Source organism: Schistocerca americana, chromosome 3 (genome assembly GCF_021461395.2).
Source record: "Schistocerca americana isolate TAMUIC-IGC-003095 chromosome 3, iqSchAmer2.1, whole genome shotgun sequence".
NCBI lineage: Eukaryota > Metazoa > Arthropoda > Insecta > Orthoptera > Acrididae > Schistocerca > Schistocerca americana.
In genome coordinates, this window is record NC_060121.1 from 976830637 (window position 1) to 976850963 (window position 20327).

General features: G+C 40.8%; 1 protein-coding gene across 1 annotated transcript in view; it reads right to left on the bottom strand.

The window, feature by feature from the left end:
• The window catches only part of LOC124606602 (polyglutamylase complex subunit TTLL1), a gene marked incomplete at its 3' end in the record, with an annotated part of 186825 nt that overhangs the window by 19860 nt on the left and 146638 nt on the right, over positions 1 to 20327 (bottom strand). Inside the window, exon 8 of the mRNA XM_047138587.1 lies at positions 5295 to 5404. Within this exon, the coding sequence (XP_046994543.1) occupies positions 5295 to 5404 (110 nt within the window). The remainder of the gene's footprint in view (positions 1 to 5294; positions 5405 to 20327) is intronic.

Here is a 20327-nt window from a genome sequence, read left to right on the forward strand (position 1 = left end):
CCTTGATGACAGCTTTCACTCTCGCAGGCATGCGTTTAATCAGGTGCTGGAAGTTTTCTTGGGGAATGGCAGCCCATTCTTCACGCAGTGCTGCACTGAGGACAGGCATCGATGTCGGTCGATGAGGCGTGGCACGAAGTCGATGTTCCACAACATTACTGTAGCACCCATTTTCATTACTATTAACATGCGAGAAAGATGTAAGAAAGGGCCTTAACGCCCTTATTCTGACTGGTGCTGACCTGCTCACCAATCGCCGATTCATTGGTGTAGACTGGAGTATTTGGAGAAGGGTATGTTCGCTTTGGTGCTTGTATTGGTCATGTTTGGTTTATGGGGTGCTCAAGCGCAGGGTCATCAGTGCCCGTATAAAGTCCGAATTTTTACACAGTCGAACTTTTGTACATAGTCCAGTCTAACCACAGTCACGAATGATGAGGACAACACAAGTACCCAGTCCCTCGGCAGAGAAAATCACCAACCCTGCCGGGAATCGAACCTGAGACCCCGTGATCTAGAGGCTCCAACACTAGCCAGTAGACCACGAGCTACGTACGTTTTATTGCACATGTGTTAACCATTCTTAGACAGGTAAGTTTCGTGACAACAGACTGCGTGGGTGAGATGTTTCATGTGAAAGCTGAAGAGCAAGACGAGATACAAGGGCAAACTGAAGCGTCATTATCTTCGGACAGAGCAGGGTTTGAAAAAAAAATGTTTTGACTGATTTTACTGGTAAAAATCGTGTATAAAGGAAGGCAAGTGTTCGCTTGATCTCGCGTATATTTCTCTCTTTCGAAGCATTTATCCCGACTTGCGGGATCTGCTGGTTTATCGGATGTGGCATGTTAATGTTAAGGGGTGACCGGATGCCCTTCCTGGCACCCCCCCCCCATACCCCCCCCCCCCCAGGAAGGAATTAGTGTACCCCAGCTGTCTGCATCTAGCGTAACTGATGGAATAGTGCGAATGTGTTCAGATGTCTGCGAGCCATGTAACTGAGGCAGTACCTGGGGACCAGCCCAGTATTCACCTAGTGGGATGTGGAAAACCGCATAAAAACCACATCCAGGCTGGCTGGCACATCGACCCTCGTCGTTAATCCGCTGGACGGATTCGATCCGAGTCCGGCGCGCCCAACCGAGACCTGGCGGGTTTGATCTCACGTAGATATTTAGTGTTAATATTTCTTTCTAAAATAGTCATTTTGTGGGTATTGCAAAATGAGTAAACTAAACTACCGAGCTGTTATAACATTCCTTGTTTTGGGCAGTTTACAACCAACAAAAATACAGCCAAAGTTTGTGAAGATAACAAAGGGGTGTGCTGGAAAGTAATGTCTCCAAATTTTTAATTTTGTTTTAAAAATCAGTTGAGGTATTACATGTCATGCCCATTGCTCGGTCGACTTTCCGTTTCACTGACACAAGTTGCAACCCTCTGCTGCTAGACAGCTCCGCACTGTAACGCGTAACATGGAGGTGTGTAAAGAAACTACAGGGTGTTTAAAAAATGACCGGTATATTTGAAACGGCAATAAAAACTAAACGAGCAGCGATAGAATTACACCGTTTGTTGCAATATGCTTGGGACAACAGTACATTTTCAGGTGGACAAACTTTCGAAATTACAGTAGTTACAATTTTCAACAACAGATTGCGCTGCAAGTGATGTGAAAGATATAGAAGACAACGCAGTCTGTGGGTGCGCCATTCTGTACGTCGTCTTTCTGCTGTAAGCGTGTGCTGTTCACAACGTGCAAGTGCGCTGTAGACAACATGGTTTATTCCTTAGAACAGAGGATTTTTCTGGTGTTGGAATTCCACCGCCTAGAACACAGTGTTGTTGCAACAAGACGAAGTTTTCAACGGAGGTTTAATGTAACCAAAGGACCGAAAAGCGATACAATAAAGGATCTGTTTGAAAAGTTTCAACGGACTGGGAACGTGACGGATGAACGTGCTGGAAAGGTAGGGCGACCGCGTACGGCAACCACAGAGGGCAACGCGCAGCTAGTGCAGCAGGTGATCCGACAGCGGCCTCGGGTTTCCGTTCGCTGTGTTACAGCTGCGGTCCAAATGACGCCAACGTCCACGTATCGTCTCATGCGCCAAAGTTTACACCTCTATCCATACAAAATTCAAACGCAGCAACCCCACAGCGCCGCTACCATTGCTGCACGAGAGACATTCGCTAACGATATAGTGCACAGGATTGATGATGGCGATATGCATGTGGGCAGCATTTGGTTTACCTGGACGGCTTCGTCAATAAACGGAACTGGCGCATATGGGGAACCGAAAAGCCCCATGTTGCAGTCCCATCGTCCCTGCATCCTCAAAAAGTACTGGTCTGGGCCGCCATTTCTTCCAAAGGAATCATTGGCCCATTTTTCAGGTCCGAAACGATTACTGCATCACGCTATCTGGACATTCTTCGTGAATTTGTGGCGGTACAAACTGCCTTAGACGACACTGCGAACACCTCGTGGTTTATGCAAGATGGTGCCCGGCCACATCGCACGGCCGACGTCTTTAATTTCCTGAATGAATATTTCGATGATCGTGTGATTTTTTTGGGCTATCCGAAACATACAGGAGGCGGCGTGGATTGGCTCCCTATTCGCCAGACATGAACCCCTGTGACTTCTTTCTGTGGGGACACTTGAAAGACCAGGTGTACCGCCAGAATCCATAAACAATTGAACAGCTGAAGCAGTACATCTCATCTGTATGTGAAGCCATTCCGCCAGACACGTTGGCAAAGGTTTCGGGTAATTTCATTCAGAGACTACGCCATATTATTGCTACGCATGGTGGATATGTGGAAAATATCGTAGTATAGAGTTTCCCAGACCGCAGCGCCATCTGTTGTTGAAAATTGTAACTACTGTAATTTCGAAAGTTTGTCCGCCTGAAAATGTACTGTTGTCCCAAGCATATTGCAACAAACGGTGTATTTCTTTCGCTGCTCGTTTAGTTTGTATTGCCGTTTCAAATACACCGGTCATTGTTGAAACACCCTGTATGTGCGTGCGCGAGAAACAGCGCGCTGTAATCGAGAAATCTGAAAGCGCGAATTCAAAGAGTTCGTCCACCCTGCCCTTCAGCACGACAATGCCAGACCACACACGAGCGCTGTGACATCTGCCACAATCCGACTACTTGGGTCCACAACCATCAGTCATCCTCCAGACATCCATACACTCCACTCTCGGCCTCATCCGAGTTTCATCTGTTCCAAAACTTAAAGAACACCGAGGACTTCACTTTGGTAGTGACGAAAGGGTGCAAGCACAGATGAGGTTGTGGCTCTGTCAACAAATTCAAACATTCTACAGTGACGGTCTCAATAAACCGCTCTTTCGTTGGGAAAAATGTGTTTGGCGCCAGGATGAGTATGTTGAGAAATAAAAACATAGACATGAAGAATAAAGATTTAGAATGTTAATGAAGTTTGTTTTATCGAAAAAGCTTTAAGAATGTTCACATAAAAAACGCGGAGGTCCTCGTAAGAAGTGCTCTCCTTCATTTTCACCAGATGCAAAATGGACAGCTGAATTCAGCGATGGCTGTATTTGACTTGAAGGTTATTCACGTTCGAGACTTCCCTTTGCTGCAGCCGCACATGAAAATACATTGAAGAGCCAAAGAAACTGATACACCTGCCTAATATCGTGTAGGGCCCCCAGGGGCACGCAGAAGTGCCACAGCACGACGTAGCGTGGATGTGACTAATGTCTGAAGTAGTGCTGCAGGAAACTGACACCGTGAATCCTGTACGGCTGTCTATAAATCCGTCTAAGAGTGTGAAGGATAGAGATCTCTTCTCAACAGCACGTTGCAGGGCTTGCCCGCACGCTCAATGATGTTCATATCTGAGGAGTTTCGTGGCCAGCGGAAATGTTTAAACTCAGAAGGGTGTTCCTGGAGCCACTCTGTAGCAGTTCTGGGCGTGTGGGGTGCGGCATTGTCCTGCTGGAATTGCCCAAGTCTGTCGGAATGGACAATCGACATGAATGGATGCGTGTGATCAGACAGGATGCCTGCGTACGTGTCACCTGTCAGAGTCGTATCTAAACGTATCACGGGTCCCATATCACTCCAACTGCACACGCCCACACCATTACAGAGCCTCCACCAGCTTGAACAGTCCTCTGCTGACATGCACGGTACAGGGATCATGAGGTTGCCTGCATACCCGCACACGTCCATCTGCTCGATACAATTTCAAACGAGACTCGTCAGAGCAGGCGATACGTTTCCAGTCACCAACAGTCCAATGTCGGTGTTGTCGGGCCCAGGCAAGGCGTAAGGCTTTGTGACGTGCAGTCATCAAGGGTACACGAGTGGGCCTTCGGCTCCGAAACGCCATGTCGATGATGTTTGACTGAATGGTTCGCACGCTGACACTTGTTGATGGTGCAGCATTGAAATCTGCAACAATTTGCGGAAAGGTTGCACTTCTGTTCCGTCGACCGATGCTCTACAGTCGTCGTTGGTCCCGTTCTTGCAGCGATGTCGGAGATTTGATGTTTTACCGGATTCCTGATATTTACGGTACACTCGTGAAATGGTCGTACGCCCAAATCCCCACTTCATACTATCTCGGAGATTCCGTGTCCCATCGCTCGTGCGCCAACTGTAACACCACGTTCAAACTCACTTAAATGTTGATAACCTGCCACTGTAGCAGCAGTAACCGATCTGACAACTGCGCCAGACACTTGTTGCCTTACGTAGGCGTTGGCACCTGCACCGCCGTATTCTGCCTGTTTACATATCTCTGTATTTGAACACGCACGCCTATATCAGTTTCTTTGGCGCTTCAGTGTATGATCTACCCTTTTCACCACGTTTGGGACCCTCTTGCTTCCATCTGTCCTCACGTCTAAAGTAACTTGTGGCTGGAGGAGGTTTTTCCGTGGTAAAACATCGGAGTCGTATTCAGTAGGACGACCATTCAAATTTCAGTTCTGCCGTTCCACCAGTTTCCCAGAATGGGTTAAGGCAATATATCGGATTGTTTATCTGAAAACGTTACGGTCGATTTCTTTGCCATGCTCCCCCAATCCGAGGTCGTGCTCCGTCTCTAATCACTTGGTCGTCGACGGGACGTCAGACAGCAAACTTCATTCTCGAGAATCTTGTGAGTACAAGCAGTGATTATAACAGCTATAGGTCAAAGTGCAATTATCAAGGAATGGGACGGAAAATAAGTGCACTTTCGCCTAAAAAGATTGACATTTACTGTCAGGTTTACTTTGCCTCGTAATGACAAGAGCGCATACTTACTCGGGCACGCCGTCCGGGGGCAGCACCACGGAGATGATGTTGTCGATGAGCTTGTACTTGAGGATGCGGTCGTTCACAGTCGTTGACGTCAGCGACGGCGACGCGTTTACCTGTGGCACGCGAGGAGGAAAATACAATGAATCTCTCTAAAAAAAGTCTAATGGATGGCGCTACAAAGGCCTTGTAGAAGCAGCTCAGCAGAGCGGTTGCTATTTCATGACTTTCAGATCAAGTTGTTTCGTAACAGGGGGTCTCAGATGCATCAGAAATTCTAGCGGTCGGAAAAGCGGGTGGACACCTGCATCTAAAACTCATTTGCGTCTGCCTTTTATCATTCCATAACATATAACAAACTACATTGTTCAAAATTTAAAAATTCTGTTACGTTTCTATGGCACTTCGGAACTTTAACAGCTGTTGCTCCTACGGATTTAAATGAACAATCACGTTTTCACGCTTCAGTTTTACTATATGCGAACAAAGTAACTGGGGCTTAAGAAATTCGGTGGGTGCAATCGACAGGAACTGGAAACCAGCTGGCATGGATAATTTTCTGCCACTGGAAGCAGTTGGGAGAGAGTGTACAGAAATCGTAGATAAGATGGCCAAAAGGGCTTTTGGATGCTGCAGTTTGCGTAGTGCGGTGGCTTAGTGACTCCAAGGTGGTCTCAGAAGATGACAGGTAGTCGGGATGTCACGGTTGTGGTACCATGTAAATTTTTCCGCCACAGCGAAAATCCTATTCTCGGGAGGACGCAAAAGGAATGGTCAGGCCGTGGAGCAAAGATGGTACCGTCAAGGTTGTAACCTCCCCGCAAAATTTTAAAAGAAATGTAATGACAATACTTAATAGAAATGGGAGCCAAACGTAACCTCCCTGCAATTAAATTTAATGACAATAAAAGTGAGAATCGCAATCTGACTCAAATATAAATTCCTCACAAAAAATTAAAGTCTATTCAGTGATAAGAAAATTCAATTAAACCGAAATATCGGTCTTTGGCCCTGTGTAAAACAATCAGAATTAAAGTCTTACCTCTGAATAAATGGATGTCACATTTCTGCTCTTGTTGTTGCGCACCGCTTGGAGGAACTGCATTGCAAATAATAATATTCTCTTTTTTTGTGATTTTAGTGGAATTTTTCTTCAAAAGAAGTGGAATGAAATGGGAAGTGCAACGAAATCTTGAGTTCAATAAAAAATTAAATTTTTGAGAAAATGCTTTTGAAATAAAAATTATTATTGGGGGACTTGTTGGAGAATGATTACAATAAATAAATTTTTTCATTATCTAATGATTATATTAATTAATAGTATACCTTATTCACCATCTTGACCAGTGTTGCCGACCGCCTACATCACACAACCGCACTGGGCTGCTACTACTGACCGACCGTTCTGCATGACGACTATTAGCGTACTGCACGCGACGACTACTGACAGAGTACTGCTCTCAACTAGACAGAGCTACAGACTCGCAACGACTGACTGACAGACTGAGAACCGCTCGCAACACTCGCGCGGTCAAGCACATACTCTCTGGTCACAGATGCTACAATGCCTCGCCATCGCTGCTATGTTACATACGTGTTTCATAACCCTCCACTGGGGGGGCAAAAATTTGGCAGCGATGGTGAGTCATTTGGACTTGCCAAGCGCGGCAAAATTTTTCATTAATTAACAAAATCCTACAACTTACAGAATATTTAAATGTTGTGCACATGCACTAAGTACAAAATATATCAGACAAAGACAAAATGTGAATACAAAACATAGTAGCAAATCAGAAAAATGTATATACAAATTTTTTTGACAGATAACAAAGTGCACAGGCACTGAAAAAATTCTTTAGCATATTCAGAACAAATAAACAGACTGGCAAAAAATATTATGTTGACAAGTGACATAAGTGTACTCGCATTGGAGTTCAGCGAATCGAAAAATGTATAACCTATGAACATAAATGATGTTAGCAAAAAAATTTTTTCCTTTATGTGACAAGAATCAGGATAGGAAAGGGAAGGATTGCATCATGGTTGTAGCACTTTAGATTGCACACAGCTGTTCTGAAAGTCCATATCTTTCCACAGAAGTACAACACCAAGTGACACAACTTGAAGATCTTCTCCCATCAGAATTTATCAGTGTAGCAAAGACACTGAACTGTCGTAGTAATGTTCCATGTTTTCATTTTGGCAGTACATTAGGTACACCAAACAGTGGGACCATAATAACGTCTTCATTGCTCACGGTGGTGGACAGCATGTCGTGTCAACACCACGCTCTTACAAGGCACACCAACGTAGAATTAGTGCAAAACCAAAGATAGTGCTCCATGATCACTAGGATAAACAGGACAAATGGACATTGCAGTAATTCAGGGTAGTCAGCTTATGAGATGAAGGACATCAAGTCACATAATATTGACAATTACAGACTTAATTAATAGTTTGTGGCATTCATAGCCCAGTCATTGAACATTTCTGTACCAAGTATGTAGTATTACAGAAAATGTTCATTAATTGTTGTACATAGAATCAGTAGCCTTCTTTTCCTGGTTACAAAGCATTATGAAATAATCGCATTCTTTTTTGTCACAGAGTATAATTAAGAATCATTAACCTTCTCCTAATTACAGTTAATTAATCATTTGTCATTAATTAATCATTTGTCGTTAATTAATCATTTGTCTAATTACAGTTAATTAATCATCAGTCGTTAACTAATCATTTGTCTAATTACAGTTAATTAATTAATCATTTGTCATTCCAATATAGTAAGAATTATTAGCCTTAATTAATTACAAAGCATTATTAAACAGTACCATAGTTAATTAATTATGTGTCATTACAATCTATTAAGAATCACTAGCTGTCATCATGGGTAATCGTATTACAATAAACAGTGGCGGTCCTTGGCCAGTTACAAAGTATATTTAGTAAGACAGAATAATGTTCATCAGAAGCCTTAATTGAAAAGGAGAGTCAATTATTGGCCTAGCATTAACATAATACATTGAGTGATACAAATTATTGGCACTCATTGGCCATTAACCAAAACATGAAAACTCAACATGGGAAAAAAAAGGGCTAATTAATGGCATAATTAATAACAATTCTTCAAGTGACATTAATTATTGGCACTCAGTGGCCAGCAAGTATTGAATAGAATCATCATTCAGTATTATTCAGATTATTACGAAGTCATTATTAAAAATCAGTTAATTACAGTCAAATCATTAAAAATCACAGGCATTATAAGTAGTATCATTACAATAAACAGTGTTCCTCCTTCAGTAGTATTCAGATCATTACAAAGTCATTATTAAAATCAGTTAATTACAGTCAAATCATCAATAATCACAGGCATTATAAGTAGTATCATTACAATAAACAGTGTTCCTCCTTCAGTAGTATTCACATCATTACAAAGTCATTATTAAAATCAGTTAATTACAGTCAAATCATTAGTAATCACAGGCATTATAAGTAGTATCATTACAATAAACAGTGGCAGTTATTAGCTAGTGACAAAGCATTATTTTGAATATAGTCTCATTAAGAGGTCATTACTCAAGTGACATGCTATTCAGAGTTGATCAGTATTATTCAGAATTATCATAAACTAGTGACATTATGTGGGACTGGTAATACATTTTTTTGGTAGCAATGCATTGCGTTGGGATCGATAATTAATTGCTGAAACATAACACTATTTGCTTTTGACCTATTGCAGCAAATGAGGATAGGTAACGTCATTCGTCATGAGTCAGCTGTAGCAAGATTATGTAACAAGGCAGTACATGTGATCACATTTATAAACGATACACACAAATGGGTAAAAATATAAAAATGCAAGTACTAGAACAGGTATGATAAGTAACAGGTTTAGTAAGTATCATGACAAACTTCTCCTGGAAAAATTACAAAATGGATTATTGACCTGAAAGAAGAAACGCACACTATGCTGAAAAGTAGTGAACTTCGAATTAACAGGTAGCGAAATGTGTATAAAAATGTGTTTCATAGCTGTCCTTTCCAAAACTTTCCGTCATCCTACTATGCAATATTACACCTGCTGTCAAAGCAAACTGCAACAAATACTTAAATAACTACATAACATAAATACATAACTTCAACATTATCCTCATCTGTAAAGAAAACTTCATTATCCATATCATCATAACTTCACTATTATCATCATCTGTAAAGAAAAACTTCGTTATTCATAACATCATATCCTTCATCATTATTCATCAGTATTCATTATCATCTGCAAAAAATCACTTCATTACTCATTACATAACTATTCCTTATCTCTAGCATATTTCATCACTAAAACTAAGATATGTAGTTCAGTCTGACAGCCTGCATCAATCACCTTGTATTCTGAAAGAAAAAATTAGTTAAGACTGCTATTCTACGATGAGTATTGTATATTCTTGTTAATGCCTGCCAATCCTGATCCATTTACTCTTCCTCATAAAGTTATTGCATCTCCTTTCGTTTATTCCCTAGGTGAAATTCCCATTTATGCTAAATTTATTTCTTAGAATCATCATTCCTTTCTGAAATTCATGAACAAAGATTAATGTCTTGCATTTAAATCATATAGCCACTAAATAATGACTGGTTTATGGTAACATAATTAACCCTACAGCATAACATGACAGAAAACGTAATATGTCAAAAACATTGACAGTGTTCAAATGCAAAAATATACACAGAATAATACAATGCAGCAGCAAAAAAAAATGTGAAACAGTCACGATGTTGAGATGTCATAAGGCAAAAAAAAATGTCAAAGTCGACTGGTGTGTGTTATATCTTAACTATTTCATAGTGCATACAAACAAAACTGGAGTACAATCATACACACAAAAAAAGTGGAAAATGTGCACGGTCTGATGTGTAACGACAAGAAAAGCGACCTGCTAACCTTACCTTGCCGGGCACTTGCCAAGAAAAAATACGATAATCATCCGTAATCAGTCACGTGAAATAATTGCATTAGTAAATGGCATCATAGTGTGTTGAATCATACAGTGTCTTCATTCAATAAACGGTTTAATGTTTGAGATATGGTGGTTGCCTTTCGATTTTCTAGTTCTCAAAGTTTCGACGTGTACAACATTGGGGTGAGGGATGCTGCGAATCCGATACGGACCTGCGTATAGAAGTTCAAATTTACTGCACTTACCTTTTAATTTACTGGATAGATAGTGTGTACGTATCAATATCTTCTGTCCAACGTGAAAGTCGCGGCGTGTACAAACCTGTTTTTGCTGTCTTCTCCGGCGCTCTGCGGCACGTTTGATGTTGTTCAGCGCGATGTCAATTATTTCGTGGTGTCGTAATCGACGAGATGTAGGAAATGTTATTAATTCTTTAATTTTGTTAGGTGGTTCAGCATTTTTCAGTATAACAGACGGAGATAGCATAGTGGATTCATTTGGTATGGAATTAATTACATCTTGGAATGAGAATATGTGTGTGTCCCAATCAATATGTCTTTTGTGGCAGTATATTCGGCACAGTTTACCAATTTCTTTCATTAATCGTTCACAGGGGTTCGAAGAAGCGTGGTACTTGGATATATAGATCGGAGAAGTGTTTCTGGCTCGTAACATGCGTGTCCATATGGTACTACGAAATTGAGATCCATTGTCAGAAATTACTTTCATCACATGCCCTACATGAGATAGAAAATGTTTTACAAATGCTTTCGAAACAGTTTTAGCAGTAGCTTTGCGTAACGGAGTGAAAGTAACAAATTTTGAAGTGAGCTCAACAGCGACAAAAATGTAGCAAAAACCTCTGCTAGTTCTCGGAATCGGACCAAAAATGTCTACTGCAGCCATATGTCTTAATTTAACAGGTATAATGGGATGTAATGGAGGAATATGTGAAGTGGTGTCTGATTTAGCTTTCTGGCAAATTTTGCAAGACGCTAAAACTCGTCGTATACGTTTTTCCATGTTAGTAAAATAACAGTTCTGTCTCAGTATAAGAAAACATTTTCGTGCTCCGTAATGTGCGTAGCTTAAATGAGTGTACCAGATTAATTTGTTAACCAGTTCGTCAGGAATGCATAATAACCAATTGTTGCTGTCAGGATGAGAGCGGCGAAACAGAACGTCATTGCGTACAGTGTAATGGTTTCTAATCGTAACATTTTTTCTATCTTGCCAAAGGTGTTTAATTTCTTTCCACACATTGTCTTTATTTTGCTCCTTTGCTATGTCCTGTAATGACGATGAAATAAAGTTTTCAAATGCAACTTGCTGAATGTACATGACACTGAAATTTGTTTTGCAGAAGTTGGTTGCTACGTCTTGCTGATTGTTGCCGAGAGAACGCGATGGTGCGTCTGCTATAACATTTTGCGTGCCGGGAATGTGAACTACTGTAAAATTAAATTCCTGTAAATATAGTTTCCATCTGCTTAATCTGTCGTGAGTAAATTTAGCTGAAAGCAAAAATTGTATAGCTCTATGGTCTGTGTAAACGGTGGTATGTCTGCCATAAAGAAAGTGCCGAAATCTCGTGAAAGCCCATACAACACATAATGTTTCCAGTTCTGTAACGGAGTAATTTCGTTCAGCAGGTGACAAAATGCGACTTGCAAATGCGATGTTTTTAATTACTGTTGAGCCTTCTTCTTCAATTTCCTGGAAAATGTGTACGCCTAAAGCGGTGTTGGAACTGTCGGTGGTAATGAAAAAATTTCTAGCAAGATCTGGGTGCGATAAAAGTGGAGCATTCAACAAAGCATGTTTCAAATAACATTCTCGTGAGCAAATATCTGCGTGTCAAAAGTAATGTTTGCGTTACTGTAATATGCAATCTGTGCTGTATCTGGTTAAAATCTATCGTATGTGTTATTATTTACGGGAGAATGTTGTGGCACATCCACTATATGAACTGTTCTGTTATTTCTTACTGACGTGTTACGCTATGGATGACACCTATTGTCTGTTTCATTCATGATTATTTGTTGTTGCTGATGTTGTTGCTGCTCATAAGATCGACTGTTATTAAATGTACGCTGAAAATTGTGCTCATCATTTTTTTACGTCTGTCATGATAGTAATTTCTATACGGCGCATTGCGATACGAGTTGAAATAGTGTGTTATCTGTACGTAGTTATTTCTTTGCTGCCATGCGTTACTATTTGTTGGAGCTAGGACTATACGTGCACGCGGCGAAACATTAAAGTTTGGTTGACCTTGTAGACTGCATTGTTGGTTAGGTATGCTAAGCGGTTGACTTTCATGCTGTTGCGGTGAAAAACGTCTATTGTTACAAAAAAAATGCGTTTGCTGTTAATTTTACACATACTGATGATTACGATTTAATCTGTAATTAAAATTACGCTGGTTTTGGAGTGCCTAAAGAATGTTGCCACACTCGGTAAAAGTTTGTCACATCGGGTTTTCATTACAATGTTTCTTAATACTAGGTAGAGCAATAGTTAAAGAGCTGTTTTGATAGATATAAAGGATAGTAGAAGAGAAAGCAGCAGTGCAGAAAACTAAAGATGAAACAGCACTACTACAGCTCGGGGCCCTATGCTCGCTACGGCACATATTCATTAAAGCGTAATGAATCCCCTGAGGTCTTTTACGCACTGCAAATAAATTTTGGCTTTTGTGTTATAGGCAATGGCGGTACAAATTCAGAAATAAATTGCTGTCTGCATGCTAATTCCAGTTTCTGCATAATACGTAATGCTGATGAAAATACTATAGCAAATTGTCGCCTCAGGTTCAAAGCTAGCTTCTGCATTACAGGTAATAGCGGTGCATGTACAAAGATAAATTGTCGTATACTGTGTAAATCGTTTATCTGTGTTCTGTTATTATTAAGTTCCTTACATTTTCTTACAAATGCAAATTGCTCGAAATCTACGTTCTCGTCACTCGGTTTAATAACACGTTCGGGTTTGTGTGTGAATCTGTTCGTCTGTGTCGTTTCGTACTTCAAGTTACGTAGCTTTTCAGATTTTAAGTCGCGTGGCTTTTCGGATTTTACGTCTCGTAGTCTCTGTAAATTACTCACATTATACGCGCTGCGTGACTCTGACACATGTTCATAAAGTGGCGTCTGTTGTATGTTATTAACTGAAGTGTTTTTCATTTCTGTTACTTCTTGTTGTAAACTTGACAACTTCCTACGTAACGTGTTGTTAGATGAATCGATCTCATTAATTGTCTGCTGTAAATTTTGAAATTCAGGTGTTTGGTTAAATGAAACCGGTGCAGTATCGTCTGATTTATTGTCATTAGTATTTTCGATAACATCAATACGACTGGCCAATTCATCACATTTTTCAGTCAGTATTTTAACCTGATCATCGGTTTTAGAATCAGACGCATTAATCTGTTTTTGCAACTTGCGCGTAGTTTCGCTCAGTTTTTTAACATCAGCTTTGATAACATCGCAATCCTGTGTTAGATCTAATTGTTCGAATCTATCTGTCACTGTTTGAATATTTACTGTGTGTGTATCTGTTTTTGATTTAAGATCAGAAATTTCATCCCGTAATTCCGCGTTCAATTGTTCTATGGTGTTAATTTTGTCGGACACTGTAGTAATATTATTGTCTACATACGTCTTCGCTTTCGCGAACATTTTACGTTTGTCCTCTTGTCTTTGTGCAGTGATTGTTTCCATGACTTGTCGTTTTACTTTGTTTTGATCTTGAATAAATCTGCGGAAACGCGTATCACTGTTTTGTATGTGCTGATTAAAGCGCACGTTTATCTGAGTGTTCTGCTGTTCGAATTTCGCGTCTATCTTTGCGTCCACTGTGCGCGAAAGTTCTACCGTCATTGCTTTAAACTCGTCCCGTAATTGTGTAGCTTTTTCAGAGCATTGTTTAGCGACTCCGCTAATTTCGTCTCTGAGTGTTTCTGTTGCGGCTGTCTGCATTTCCCTTAATTCTTGCGCAACAGACTTAATTTCTTCGCTATTTTTTCGTGAACAAGCCTCAATTTCCGTGCGCAACTGTTCCTTAGTGTCATGGCACTGCGCGGCAACGGCTCTAATCTGTTCACTAAGCTGTCTGGAATTGTCGTCTAATTTTTTATTCTGTTGTCTGACCTGTTCACTAAGTTGTTTGAGATTTTCGTCATTATTGTCAAGTTTCTCATTTAAGTGTTTGTTATCTTCCCTAAGTTGTTTAAAATCTTCACTTTGTTTGTCTAATTTTTCGTTCTGTTGTTTGAAATTGTTGTCTATTTTCTCACTCTGTTGTTTGATATCTACACCAATATCGTTCTTAAATTGTAACATTATTGCCATAAATTGATTCAAATCAAATGTAGCATTACCTACTCCATTATCTGTGCTGTTTGAATGTGTACCTGGAATTGTCGCGCTTTGTGTGACCATTTGGTCATTCTGCAATTTACAAAAAGGATTATCAGTCGGACCTACACTGTCACTCACTATTTCGGAATTAAATAAATCCGTCGTACTTTGTGTACCCTGTTCATTTTCATTACACAAATTTGTCTGTACGTTACTTGAGTTTTCCAAATCGGGTGTGTTAAGCTGGGTAGCGCTCATTACAATGGAGCGTCCCGCGTCATCAATTGTCGTCAAATTAACAGAAGAGACAATTGAGTTCGTTTGTTCATCATTAAGATAAAAGTCATCATTAATGGTTGTAATGCACTGATTGTTAGTGAACGCAGGATTGTCATCATTACACTGCGTGTCACAATTACTGTCGGTCACGCTGTTTAAGTCGGTAATTTCATTCATAATACCTCGCGATACACTATTCACAGTCTTTCGCGGCATTTTTACAATGGTCAAAATTCTTCACAAAACAAATAAACAATGCAAAAGCAACACACAAATACAACAAAGCAACAAATTGCCGTTGACCTGTAGAAAGAAAGTCACAATATTATTAAAAGCGTTGCGCTAAATCCTAATTATATCTATGCAAATAAGAGCAGATATCTGACTGTCGCTCAAAAGACTCTCAACGAAATACGATCCTGGACTGGGTGTCGCCAAGTGTAACCTCCCCGCAAAATTTTAAAAGAAATGTAATGACAATACTTAATAGAAATGGGAGCCAAACGTAACCTCCCTGCAATTAAATTTAATGACAATAAAAGTGAGAATCGCAATCTGACTCAAATATAAATTCCTCACAAAAAATTAAAGTCTATTCAGTGATAAGAAAATTCAATTAAACCGAAATATCGGTCTTTGGCCCTGTGTAAAACAATCAGAATTAAAGTCTTACCTCTGAATAAATGGATGTCACATTTCTGCTCTTGTTGTTGCGCACCGCTTGGAGGAACTGCATTGCAAATAATAATATTCTCTTTTTTTGTGATTTTAGTGGAATTTTTCTTCAAAAGAAGTGGAATGAAATGGGAAGTGCAACGAAATCTTGAGTTCAATAAAAAATTAAATTTTTGAGAAAATGCTTTTGAAATAAAAATTATTATTGGGGGACTTGTTGGAGAATGATTACAATAAATAAATTTTTTCATTATCTAATGATTATATTAATTAATAGTATACCTTATTCACCATCTTGACCAGTGTTGCCGACCGCCTACATCACACAACCGCACTGGGCTGCTACTACTGACCGACCGTTCTGCATGACGACTATTAGCGTACTGCACGCGACGACTACTGACAGAGTACTGCTCTCAACTAGACAGAGCTACAGACTCGCAACGACTGACTGACAGACTGAGAACCGCTCGCAACACTCGCGCGGTCAAGCACATACTCTCTGGTCACAGATGCTACAATGCCTCGCCATCGCTGCTATGTTACATACGTGTTTCAAGGTTTTGCAGAGAATGAGAACATGTGCACTTGTCCTACAAGACTGTTAGTAACAGTTTCGAAGCAGCCAATTTGTTGAATTTGCAGTGGATTTACAACGGAGACGGGGTAACAGGTGAAGGGGGAAAATTATCGGGAGAGGGACTCGGAGAGAAGAGGGAAAGTGACAGTTGCAGAGTGTGTGAGCGGGTAGGGAGAGAACAGGGGCGCTGGAGGAGTGAAAACTGAGGTGTGACAAAGCTAAAATAATACACTACTACTTCTGTATTAGAAGAGTGTCATTGGGTAGGAAACAGTGAAACATTCTGACGCAGGGAAGGATGCAGCAATACGGAAATGACTAGCAGAGCTTTCGATCGCAGACTGGAGAGGGGTGTGTTAAACTCTACATCTACATCTACATCCATACTCCGCAAGCCACCTGACAGTGTGTGGCAGAGGGTACCTTGAGTACCTCTATCGGTTCTCCCTTCTATTCCAGTCTCGTATTGTTCGTGGAAAGAAGGATTGTCGGTATGCCTCTGTGTGGGCTCTAATCTCTCTGATTTTATCCTCATGGTCTCTTCGCGAGATATACGTAGGAGGGAGCAATATACTACTTGAATCCTCGGTGAAGGTATGTTCTCGAAACTTCAACAAAAGCCCGTACCGAGCTACTGAGCGTCTCTCCTGCAGAGTCTTCCACTGGAGTTTATCTATCATCTCCGTAACGCTTTCGCGATTACTAAATGATCCTGTAACGAAGCGCGCTGCTCTCCGTTGGATCTTCTCTATCTCTTCTACCAACCTTATCTGGTACGGATCCCACACTGCTGAGCAGTATTCAAGCAGTCAGCGAACAAGCGTACTGTAACCTACTTCCTTTGTTTTCGGATTGCATTTCCTTAGGATTCTTCCAATGAATCTCAGTCTGGCATCTGCTTTACCGACGATCAACTTTATGTGATCATTCCATTTTAAATCACTCCTATTGCGTACTCACAGATAATTTATGGAATTAACTGCTTCCAGTTGCTGACCTGCTATTTTGTGGCTAAATGATAAGGGATCTGTCTTTCTATGTATTCGCAGCACATTACACTTGTCTATATTGAGAGTCAATTGCCATTCCCTGCACCATGCGTCAATTCGCTGCAGATCGTCCTGCATTTCAGTACAATTTTCCATTGTTACAACCTCTCGATATACCACAGCATCATCTGCAAAAAGCTTCAGTGAACTTCCGATGTCATCCACCAGGTCATTTATCTATATTGTGAATAGCAACGGTCCTACAACACTCCCCTGCGCCACACCTGAAATCACTCTTACTTCGGAAGACTTCTCTCCACTGAGAAAGACATGCTGCGTTCTGTTATCTAGGAACTCTTCAATCCACTCACACAATTGGTCTGATAGACCATATGCTCTTACTTTGTTCATTAAACGACCGTGCGGAACTGTATCGAACGCCTTGCGGAAGTCAAGAAACACGGCATCTACCTGTGAACCCGTGTCTATGGCCCTCTGAGTCTCGTGGACGAATAGCGCGAGCTGGGTTTCACACGAGCGTCTTTTTCGAAACCCATGCTGATTCCTACAGAGTAGATTTCTAGTCTCCAGAAAAGTCATTATATTCGAACATAATACGTGTTCCAAAATTCTACAACTGATAGACGTTAGAGATATAGGTCTATAAACTCAATCGTGTTTCCAGTGCCTGTGTGGTGTTCGTAACTTAGCGAAAACTGGCTAACTGGTCAACGAATCGAGTTATTTTAAAGTAAATAAAGTTTTTTAGTAGTTCTGTTTCTATTCCGGTGTTTCACTCGCTGTATTTGTCTATTCCTCTGTTTCTCTTACGCGCTTTATATTTTTATATTGTACGAGCTTGTCTCGCTGATGATCTCACAGTGTAACGATCCCCAAATTCTCACAATTAGTCAGAGAGTCTAAGAAAGTTTAGCAGGCTGATAACCCTTCCCCCTCTATGTTTTGAAGGTAAGGCGACGCAGGCAACGCCGAGACACAATCTATGGTGTATGTGAAGAGCCGAACAGCCGTAGGATGACTTTGATAGTTTATTGAGATTTGTAATCTCTCAAGAGAAGGTAGTGTGGTTTGAAAGGATACAAGATGGAAACGAAGAGGCATTTTACAGCTTAAACGCCTAACTTTTTAAATGTAATGGTCATACAACGTTAGTAGTGGACACGGTGTCGCTGTTTTGGTTTACACGGCCTTTGTATACGATCCTCGTCTGTTTGTGGGTACAAGACCATTAATCTTGGACGCTATAAAATTTAAAAATACGAGCTTTCCATACGGCAGTAGAGCATACCTTTACGTATATGAACCTCAGGCCCCGTCGTGCATTCAGTTCTCATGTTTATGTATCGAGCCTCATCTCCACCCTATATATCAGTTTATGTATCGAGCCTCATCTCCACCCTATATATCACCGTAGAACAACAAACGTTTGCCACCCAACGATGGAGCATGCGGAAAATGGTTGATTATGTGTTGTGTTAGATTTTTAACATTCTGATTATAGCTTCACGATCTACACTGAAATAATATGTAAAAGACTAAACGCATTCACATGTTCCCAGTAAGAACTGATTCTTAGGATTTTCCAGATACCTTACAGGGATCTACTTTGTGTCTTGCCAAGAGTGCCCACCAGTTGAGAATTTTTCAACATTTCTGTTACACCAATGAAGCCGAGAGGTACGTGACAAGTCCAGTTGCCTTCGTTTCTATACCCTCGATGTGCCCAGTGAATTCAGCCAGTTACTGGCCCATCATTTGAACAGCGTGCCAGTGTAAGTGACTCGTAGCCAGTGTCTTCCGTGAAGAAACAAAAATTTTCCACTATCCGACCAGCGAATCTAAGCGAGCCCTTGTTTGAGAGTAAGGTGACCTTTTAGTCTTGTCGATAAGACGAGAAAATACAAGCATTACTGCTTCACATATTTATTGGAGTAGTCAGGGTCCTTCGGAGGCCCAGAATAATTTTTGAATTAGAATATTCAGAATAGCGTTTATTTTATACATTTTATACATCCTAATTTCCAGTATTTTAGATAATCGCATACGAATGTGGCTGGATACGATGACAATGTCCTCTTCACAGTAATGCAGTAAACACTTCATGCTGATGTAGGAATTGGTAAAGATTTTAAATTACAATTCGTCTTTAAATAATTTTATGGAATCTGTGTGCCTGTAAATTCGAAATCGCGATTGTGAAGATGAATAACACACCAGCCGAAAATGTGGTAGTACGGTATACCGTAGGTATGTGACCCCAACTAGACAGGAAATAACACTTGTGTGTATTGAGGCCCAAAAATTTTCATTCAGTATGGAAAAAGTAAACTGAGTTTACGCAACTCAGGCCATGGGTTCCACAAAGTGTATAAACTATCATTATGAAACTGGTGTAGTGCTGGTAGAGAAATGAAATAGCAAATGTACACAAAACAACTAAGGTAGTAGAAATCTAATTTCTGGTATAGCAAAAGCGTCACCAGTAAGTGACCCTTAATGTTTGTCCTAAAACTAGAAATTTCTGCCATCATGAAAACACCTAACGATGCCTTTGGGATTACAGCTATAACTGTCAGGGCCACACTCGATCCATATTGCACCTCTCACGATCATCGAAGAGCCTACTCCACGACCAGCTGAGTATAAAACTTTACCGACCGAACCCTCACTTCATAACCTCAATCATTAGACACAAGCTGATAATATCTGCGTACATTACTATTATTCGGAAGTTCACTTGTAGCTTCTAGGGTGCGCAGCCTCATCTTCTTCGTATTTGAGCCTCAGCTCTTTGTTCCTCCACAGCAGATTAGGTGCCATTGCCGTGGAGGATTTCTGGTCATAGCAAATAGACTGACGCACCTCTGACCAACAACCAACTTCAGTCACAGCGGTACTCCACATTGTGCTTACAATGGTCCGAGATGTCAAACGAAGGCCAGCAGTGAAGGTCGAGAAGAAGAAACAGTTAGTTACACAAGGCATCCACTATTTACCAATGAATTTAGCCTCCTAGGCAGAGATTAAGAAAGGCATTCCTGCGAGCAGTAGTACATGGAAGTCATTAACCTGAAGATGTCAAAGAGAAAGTTGCGGTTTGGCATGACAAGCCTTGCGAAGAGGTCCTGAGCAGGTTGACGACTGGCGTGCCGCGGGGCAAGCAGAACGCGAAG